Source organism: Berghia stephanieae, chromosome 2, assembly GCF_034508935.2.
Source record: "Berghia stephanieae isolate SIO BIC M18660-M18661 chromosome 2, UCSD_Bste_1.3, whole genome shotgun sequence".
Classification (NCBI taxonomy): Eukaryota; Metazoa; Mollusca; class Gastropoda; order Nudibranchia; family Aeolidiidae; genus Berghia; species Berghia stephanieae.
Window position 1 is genome coordinate 29,694,598 of NC_088361.1, and position 10,000 is coordinate 29,704,597.

Here is a 10,000-nt window from a genome sequence, read left to right on the forward strand (position 1 = left end):
CATCTTGTTGTTACCAACATAAGTGCCTGCTCCACTCACTTTTCTGAATTAGAATTTATATAAAGATCTTTAATTCAATTTACTTCTTGAAAACAACGTTTTATTGCCAGAGCTAATTTATCAATGAGTTTAAAGAATTATTTTGAGGTATTTAAACACAAATTGATAATCTTTAAGAGTAGTTATAGATAGTATGCGCTTGGCTAAGAAGCTCATAACATTGCCATCCAGAAGTATAACGGACCAACACACAAAACTGCGTGTATCCATTAACGTTTATAGTCGGGTTAATACAGTTCAGTGAGTATTACTCATAAACGCGGATGGCAAAAAACAATAACAAAGACCTGAGTCACGCCATCTTCGAACTATCTATAAGGTCTATTATGTTATTACCCCTGAAAACTACGAATTTTTCTAATTTTATTAAAAGTAATATTCAGGTCTGTGTGTGGGTAAAAAGAGAAAATAAAAGTATGATTAGCTACAATATTACCATATCGAGCGATACAAAAATGAATTTTTCAGTGATTAGTGTGCTGCAAAAAAAAAAACCATAGCTGAAAAAAAAAAGTCCGTTTGGGAGAGGGGCATGGGTGGACGGAACACTTTACTGTACTTGTGTCGCACAAAGTCGAACGCAAAGCATTAAGCATTAGATTTATAACACGAAATCATAATGTTACTGAGCTTTATTGCGAAAATTTAGTCTGCCGAATATAGAACACTGGGAAGGGGTGGGGAAGGTTGTAAACAAACATCAGGAAAGGAAAAAAGTTTTTTTAGATGACATGTTGATGACTCAAAAGATCGTGTTTCTTATCAATAGCATCGGTATAATTTACATAAACGGTTCCACATAGAACCGATGCTAAATGATATTTGATGTGATTAGTATTAAATTTGCCAGTAAGTTTTGCATTGCATTTTTTGGCATAGTTAAGTTCGTCATCTAATTCTACAGTTTCAGTCAGAGTCTACAGTCTACAGTTGTTCTACATTCAAATTGGATTGAGCTCAATTATAAAGTGCTTTTCAACACGATTCTAAGTTTCCAAAATTATGAAAATCAGATAAGCAGAAGAAAATTTATATCGGTTTAAAGGCTGAAAATGGTCTTCTAATTGCCTTTGTTATTTACTGACGGACTTTGTGACTTGAAACTGTTGCATTTCCGTCAGTAACCACCATTTGGATTTCAAGACTGACCTACATGGCCGCTAAAGATTTGAGTAAGGATTTTGCTGGAACGAATTTCATGGATGTGCTATACCGCTTTGCCCTGAATTTAATTTTATTAAAAAGTTAAGATGTTAAATCGTGTGCCGTCACTGGAATTTTGATTTACAAATGTCTAATTTTTTAATTATCCAAAGCTAAATATACCATATTTCATCCACAATCAAAATATATACTAAATTGGCATTGATTTTTAAAAAAACAACACCAAACGATAGAGAAATTCCTCCTGAAGAAAATAAGACATAAATCTTTAAAATCCATCCATAAAAAAATCGATGGAACTTATTTTGAGACCCATCACTCAAAAAAAGTTAAAAACATCAAGTCACAACCCCTAGGCCATTAATCAGCTCACTGCTGGAGTGCCAAATGGACGTTTACCAAAATGCCTACTTGAATTCGAACACAAGTCCATGTTAATGTTCTTTTATTTGTTGATTGTTGCCTTCCCATAACTCTCTCTCTCTCTCTCTCTCTCTCTCTCTCTCTCTCTCTCTCTCTCTCTCTCTCTCTCTCTCTCTCTCTCTCTCTCTCTCTCTCTCTCTCTGCATTCAATATTTCTTCTCAATGGGTAATCTAGGTCACTCCACAAAATAAAAACGATTTTCATGATAAATTACATTGCAAGCTACTACAGCTACAATCATTTCATGTTTATGTTGACTGTACATAGTGAGCATATTATCAATTATTCAAATCCTAATGAGGCTTACATTAGGTAAATATTGTTAATGTCAATATTTTGCACACAAATGACACAGTCATTAATTTTGAAAAAAATAAAAAATGTTTATTTTAACATGATGTTGAATCTTATTTATAGGACAGTACTAGTGGACCACGATGGGGAAAAAGATTTTGAATGTCGAGGTTGTGGATGCAGAGAAGAGACGAATACCAAGTAAACATTATGTAAGAAATTCAACTGTTTTTTAGTTGTGTTGCTATTTAACTTCTTCTTCTTCTTCTTCTTCTTCTTCTTCTTCTTCTTCTTCTTCTTCTTCTTCTTCTTCTTCTTCTTCTTCTTCTTCTTCTTCTTCTTCTTCTTCTTCTTCTTCTACTTCGTCTTCAGTATCTTCTTCAGCATCATCTTTTTCCTCTTCTTCTTCTTCAGCTCTGTCTTCCCCATCATTATCATCAGAAGTTTTTTTATCATGTTACTGTAAACTACTCCTTGCAGAATATATACTCAGCCAAAATTGGATAGCTGGATCTAAATAAATAAATAAATAATTGCATCTATTTAGAGTTCAACAGGTTACTATCATTGTCTTTTTTCACACTACAAAAACAGGACAGTGAGATTAACTCTGTCGGTTATGCCCTTTTTACAATTATTTTAGTTTTTTAAGTCATCATCATCAATATAAATTACCACTCCTGCCCCTCCCATAACTGTTCTGTTTTTTTAAATTTTTGTAGGTATATGTTATTGTTGTCAAATGGTCAGATGGATCCTGTTTCAAGATCTATAGAAGATACAGTCGGTTCTTTGACCTTCAAGTGAGTGCTGATTGTCGTTTTTGTGTGGGAGAGTCTTAAGTTTTATTCTACTCTGCTTTTCATTCATTTAGATAGAACATGTACAGTGTCTATGGGTTAGCTGAATCGTCTCTCGTCTTATAATAAATTTAAGTGGAGTTGAGCATTGTAAGTCACAGAATATATGGCAATGATTGCAAAACTGTGGCATTGACAAGCAACTTTTCTCATGAAGGAAGCACTGTGAAGAGCATTTAGTATTATGAGTCCATGGAAATGCGCTATGTAACGGTTAAATTTATTTATTTTTATCTTATGAGTCCACATTGCAGGTAGACTTTAAAACGGAATGAAGCATTTTGAGTAGAAAAGGGTGATTTAAAAATTAACATCAATTTTTTATTGATATAACAAGGAGAGACAAGCTCATTTTTATCCAAAGATTACAAATTTCATGGACACTATAATAAATTATATGGAATCAGATGAAGTAATTTTTTTTTTCTTTGGTGATTGAAGCAACAGATCAACTGTTACAGAGAGTATTTAGTCAGGAAATAACCAGGGGCATTAAAATCCCCATCCAGACTTGAAATTTAACTTAACATTGCATTTGAAGATGATGGGAAGCCACCCTAAAGTCGAGGTATGAATAATAAATAGACAAATTAAGAATTACCCCAGGCTCAAACTGAATTCCGGACCAGGCCAAAATAATTTGTTTCTGGTTATCCATACTGTTCTCACAAGTTCTTTTCTACCACCTCTTCGTAAAGACTATAGTCTCACAGGTCAACAGATTCTTGTCGTATGCCACATGCAAGAACATAAGGTATTGCCTCGCACTTGGACATGCAGGATCTCATGATGATTAATTCTTTTGTTGAAGAATGCAAGCATCAAATGTGTATAAATTATATATAATCTAATGCCATAAACTATATTTTTAAAATCCGTCTTACCTGACTCTTTTATGTTTTCCTCTGCTTTGTCACTGAATTGTAGACGATTTTTAGGATTTTTATCTCACACCATTGCCACTTCCCTCACTTTTTAACCAACAGCATTCCATTTTAGTAAGTTTAAAGTAGTGCTTTTGGACCCTAAGGAATTTCTAATTTGATAACTATGAAGTAAGTTGGCTCTAAAATTGAGATCAATTAACCTCTCACTATGTGCTACAATGCATTTCTTGTCTTTGTTTTTTTTCTTCACAGACTTTATTACTTGACAGCTTTCCCATAGAGGGTGGATCTTTAGATCCAAGCAAACGAGTGATGCCATTTTTACCAGGTCAGTTGGCTTCCCCCTCCCAACCCCTCTGGCACAAGATTATTTTTGTCAGAATTCATTATTAAGTTTGACTTTTTCATTTGTTATTATTCTTTATCATATAAATAACAATTGTCAACCCGAGTATCACTATCATTGACCTGTGTTATCCTGACCACTGTTAATGTTTAGCATTTCATGACTTTTGTCAAAATCCACTTTTTTTCTGACTTTTTGTCCGACTATGTCCTGATTTCTGTAAATTTCTGTGTTGTTCTGACTTCTTCTCAATGTTCTGTTATGTCAGTCTGTCATCTGTCAATGTCTAGTGTTGTCCAGTCTGTCGTCTGTCAATGTCAAGTATTCTCCAGTCTGTCGTCTGGCAAGGTCTAGTATTGTCCAGTCTGCCGTCTGTCGATGTTTAGTGTTGTCTAGTCTATTGTTGATCAATGTCTAGTGTTGTTCAGTCTGTGGCCTATAAATACCAGTTTTCACCAGTCAGTTGTCTTTCAATGTCCAGTGTTGTCCAGTCTGTCAATGTCTAGTGTTGTCCAGTCTGTCCTCTGTCAATGTCTAGTGTTGTCCGGTCTGTGGCCTGCCAATGTCTAGTGTTGACCTGTCTGTGGCCTGTCAATGTCTAGTGTTGTCCAGTCTGTGGCATGTCATTGTCTGGTGTTGTCCAGTCTGTGGCATGTCATTGTCTGGTGTCCTGTCTGTCCTCTGTCAATGTCTAGTGTTCTCTAGTATGTCCTCTGTCAATGTCTAGTGTTGTGTCAATGTCTAGTATGGCTATGTGGACTTGTGGTATGACACTCGCTTTTGGATCGGAAGGTCCTGGGTTTGAGCCTCGCTCAGCGCATAGTTGAGTCCTTGGAAAAAGCTCTGTGCTCATATTCTCTCACCGTACTCAGGTGTAAAATCAGCACCTGGCCCTTAACAATCATTGTTCAAAGGTGAAGAAGCGTTGGCAGTCCTCACTTCTCACCTTTCTATTTTAACGGTACCAGCGATTCTAGTTTCTTTACCACCTTTTCTCGTTTTTTTGCCTAGGTCGTTCGCCTCTCTTCCACCAATCACCACCCATCCCACTTAATTAATTGCACCAATCCCCTCTTGCACATACGCCAATCTCTCCCCTCTTGTGTGTGGGGTGGGGGAAGAGGGGTCGCGTGACGCGTTGGACGATTCCATTGCTCAGGGTAAATATCCAAATTTACTACACACTAATGATCACTGACAATGATCTATTATGACGACATCACCCCTCTTCTCTAATGGGTTATTCTTTGAAATGAATGTGACTACTATAAGATATGTGTGTGTTTGTGTGTGTGTGTTTCGAACATAGCACGTCAGATTTTTTTTTCTTTTGTCTAGGTATCTGTTGTCACCACACCTTTCTATCGCATTGTTGTAATTTAATAATACAATATTTAAATTTCTTTTGGTGTCTGTCAGAGTCTAGTGTTGTCCATTCTGTCGTCTGTCAGTGTCTTGTGTTGTCCATTCTATCGTCTGTCAGTGTCTAGTGTTGTCCATTCTGTCATCTGTCAGTGTCTAGTGTTATCCATTCTGTCATCTGATAATGTCTAGTGTTGTCCATTCTGTCATCTGTCAATGTCTAGTGTTGTCCATTCTGTTGTCTGTCAATGTCTAGTATTGTCCATTCTGTCATCTGTCAATGTCTAGTATTGTCCATTCTGTCATCTGTCAGTGTCTAGTGTTGTCCATTCTGTCATCTGATAATGTCTAGTGTTGTCCATTCTGTCATCTGATAATGTCTAGTGTTGTCCATTACGTCATCTGATAATGTCTAGTATTGTCAATTCTGTCATCTGTCAATGTCTAGTATTGTCCATTCACTCATCTGTCAGTGTCTAGTGTTGTCCATTCTGTCATCTGATAATGTCTAGTGTTGTCCATTATGTCATCTGATAACGTCTAGTGTTGTCCATTATGTCGTCTGTCAGTGTCTAGTGTTGTCCATTCTGTCGTCTGTCAATGTCTAGTGCTGTCCATTCTGTCGCCTGTCAGTGTCTAGTGTTGTCCATTCTGTTGTCTGTCAGTGTCTAGTGTTGTCCATTCTGTCATCTGTCAGTGTCTAGTGTTGTCCATTCTGTCGTCTGTCAATGTCTAGTGTTGTCCAATCTGTCATCTGTCAGTGTCTAGTGTTGTCCATTCTGTCATCTGTCAATGTCTAGTGTTGTCCATTCTGTCATCTGTCAATGTCTAGTGCTGTCCATTCTGTCATCTGATAATGTCTAGTATTGTCCATTCTGTCATCTGTCAATGTCTAGTGTTGTCCATTCTGTCATCTGTCAATGTCTAGTGTTGTCCATTCTGTCATCTGTCAATGTCTAGTGTTGTCCATTCTGTCGTCTGTCAATGTCCATGTTGTCCAGTCTGTCTTCTGATATAAATGCTGAAATTTGAATGTCTTGTAAAAAAGATACAAGACTTGGGTTGAGTTAATGGTTTATTGAGGATCATGGATATATTTTCTGTAATGAACAAAAACTAAAATCTCACATTTCTGGTCATTTCAACTTGAATGACAATTTGTGATATCTAATTCTTCCCAATATAATATCGTTTTGAGAGTCACACATTATAATTAAATATAAATATTTGTTTAGTGCTTATAAATAGTTTATTACTATGCGCTAAGATATTTACAATATCATTTCTTCTGCAAGATAAATTACATATATCATATAGGATGCCACATCCAGCATTTTAAGGCACAGGTACAATGAATGTTAGTTGAACATAGACAACGATTTTATTCCCAAGGGGATATCAGAATATTATTTCCCTCAGTGATGTACAATTTTATAACAATGATGAATCACTCTTGCCATCATTATATAATTTCTGTCTCAGTGCATGTTTCTTATCATTTATCACAGTACGGTATTAAAAAATGTAGGCACAAAATATTAATTAAATGACAATCCCATATTTTCTCTTGCAGGGAAAATATTCTTTGGACGCAGCCACATCAAGGAAGTAGCAATGAAACGGCTTGGTGAGATAAATGATTATTGCCAAGTAAGTTGGTCTGGGATTGCACTGGCATGTTATTTTGTTTCCATTTTCTTTTATTGACTTATTTCCTTTAAAATTAATTACATTATCACAACAAAAGTTTGTCGATTTTAATCATTGCAATAATATAATAATTCCTGGGCTTTCACAATTTGTTCAGTGCTTTAATCGTGACAAATCGACCCTCGACCTATTTTTCTGTAATGTTGACAAGTCCTATAAATGTTTTCCAAGAGCTCCACTCGGTTCATATCGGACCACAATATGTTATTATTATTACCTATATATCGCCCTGTCATCAAACATAAGCCAGTAGTGAAGTGTGTTCAGGTCATGAACGAAAGTGTGTGTGAGGAGTTGCGTGGTTGTTTTGAATACACTGACTGGAATGTTTTTATCGAATCATGTGATAGTGTGGATGAGCTGAATGACTGTGTGAGTGAGTATTTAAAATTCTGTGAACAGCTAGTTTCTTGTAAAAAAGAAATAAAATATTATCCTAACAACAAGCCTTGGATAACAAAAGATCTAAAACTTTTATTGAACCAAAAGAAAACTCTCTTTACTAGTAGAAACAAAAAAGATCTGAAAACAAAACAAAAAGAGATAAAGAGAGTAATATCTAGTTGTAGAGACAAGTACAAAAATAAAATTGAAAAATGCTTTTCTTCTGGGGATTTACGGGACACGTGGCGGGGGCTTAAAACTGCTGTTAACTATAATCCAAAGCCCACGATTATATCAGAAGATATCGAAATTGACACTCTAAATAAATTTTATTCACGTTTCGACACAGCAAACAAATTTGATATTGAAAATGAAAAACATAAATTAGACAGGGCTTTGGAAGATGAAATGACTATTGAGGCCAGTGAAAAAGGAAACGAGATTCGTATTTTCAAAACTAAACGAGAGGAAGGCTGCTGGGCCGGATGGATTGAAAGGAAAATTATTAAAAGAATGTGCCCATCAGCTTTCCCCCATTTATACACATATTTTTAACTGGTCCCTCCAATGCGTTTCGATCCCTGAAATTTGGAAAACTTCAAAAATTATTCCTGTTCCAAAAAAAGAAAAACTTGAATCTATGAACGATCTCAGACCTGTTGCACTGACTTCAATAGTCATGAAATCTTTAGAAAAACTTGTTCTTGTTAAAATTAGGAACCAGTTTATGCCATTGAGTGATAGTCATCAATTTGCTTACAAACCAGGACATGGCGTAGAGGATGCCATTTTGCTGTTTACAAACAACATCTACAGGCATCTGGATCACGCTAAGAGCTATTGCAGATTGCTTTTTGCAGATTTTTCTTCAGTGTTCAATACAATGCAACCTCAGTTGGTTGTTCAAAAAATGACTAGTCTGAATTTAAACAAGTATATAATTGCTTGGGTGCTCGAATTTCTTACGGATAGAGCACAATATGTTCAATTAGGACAAAACATATCTTCCTGTATAACTACAAATACTGGTGCTCCTCAAGGTTGTGTATTGTCCCCTGTATTATTCACAATATACACGAATGACTGTAGAAGTCAAAACCTGAGTGTCCCTTTAATAAATGACACCGCTCTTCAAGGCCTCATAACAAATGGCAACGAAGTGGCTTATAGGCAAGAAATTGATAGATTTGTGTCTTGGTGTGATGCCCACCACCTAGAGCTTAACATAAGCAAGACAAAGGAGCTAGTGATTGACTTTAGGAGAGTGAAGGAACCGATAGAACCATTAAAATTAAAGGACCAATTCGTCCAGCGAGTTCCTCACTACAAATACCTTGGTGTAACGATTGATGACAGGCTCAAGTGGGATGAACACTTGAAAATAATTAGGCATAAGATGTGCAGACGTACATATGCCTTCTGCACATTATTGTATAGAGCAGTAATCGAAAGTGTTTTGTCATTTTGTATAACAGCTTGGGGAGTCAATTGCTTAGCAGTGGAAAGGAACAAAATAAATTCAAATATTAAAAAATCCATTAAACGCTATATAAATGATGTTGACGATGTAGATCTTTTATACGAGAAATTTTGTATAAATAAAATAACTAAAATATTAAATGACCAGTATCATCCACTAAGACCATCAGTGATTATGTCAGAAAGAAGTGGTCACCCTTTCTCTATTTCAACGAAAACAGAGAGAGACACCGAAAATCTTTTCTGCCGTCCAGTATTAGGCTTTATAACAACAAGCAATAATCATTTTATATAATTATTTCGCATTTTTACTTTCAAAAAATGTAAATATTAATTTATTAATTTATTTGTTTTGCACTCTTTTCAATTTTCAATTTATAGTGACAGTTTTAACTATTTTACAGTGTTGAAATTATTCCTATTATAAAGCGCAGCTCTTGTTATGGAGCTGTTCCTTTTTTATATATACATCCTATTTCCATTGTATTTTTATCTTATTGTGTAAATTATAACATGTCTGTACAAAAAATTTCCTTTTTGGGATGCAATAAAGTATTATTATTATTGTTATTATTATTATTATTATTATTATTATTATTATTATTATTATTATTATTATTATTATTATTATTATTATTATTATTGTTATTATTATTATTATAATAATAATTATTATTATTATTATTATTTTCTTCTTCTTCTTCTTCTTCTTCTTCTTCTTCTTATTATTATTATTATTATTATTATTATTATTATTATTATTATTATTATTATTATTATTATTATTATTATTATTATTATTATTATTCAACCAAACTCAAGCTTCACATTTTTTTACTTTCAATTGTTTATTTTATTTTGTGACTACTTATTCAATGTCCAGCTTCTAGTTCATCCGACCTGTTCTTAATTACTGGTCTGATAATCCAAATTGTTAAGGGCTCAGGGTTAAAATGGAAATACTGTCAAACAATGCAAAGTATTGTCCAATACAACAATGTTAAATCAAACCCATAATTACATTTGGGCA

At 34.7% G+C, this 10,000-nt stretch overlaps 1 protein-coding gene across 4 annotated transcripts in view; it reads left to right on the forward strand.

Annotated features, from left to right (window-relative positions):
• The first annotated feature begins 707 nt into the window (after positions 1-707).
• Positions 708-10,000, forward strand: part of LOC144964671 (uncharacterized) — a 39,173-nt gene continuing 29,880 nt past the window's right edge. Inside the window, exons 1-5 of one of the 4 annotated variants that reach the window (XM_078899174.1) lie at positions 708-909; positions 2,066-2,154; positions 2,665-2,745; positions 3,942-4,017; positions 6,971-7,047. In XM_078899174.1, the coding sequence (XP_078755300.1) occupies positions 2,086-2,154; positions 2,665-2,745; positions 3,942-4,017; positions 6,971-7,047 (303 nt within the window). In that variant the 5' untranslated portion in view covers positions 708-909; positions 2,066-2,085. Of the gene's footprint in view, positions 1,233-2,065; positions 2,155-2,664; positions 2,746-3,941; positions 4,018-6,970; positions 7,048-10,000 lie in introns of all 4 variants that reach the window. The other 3 variants (XM_078899176.1, XM_078899175.1, XM_078899177.1) reach the window with 3 other exon arrangements.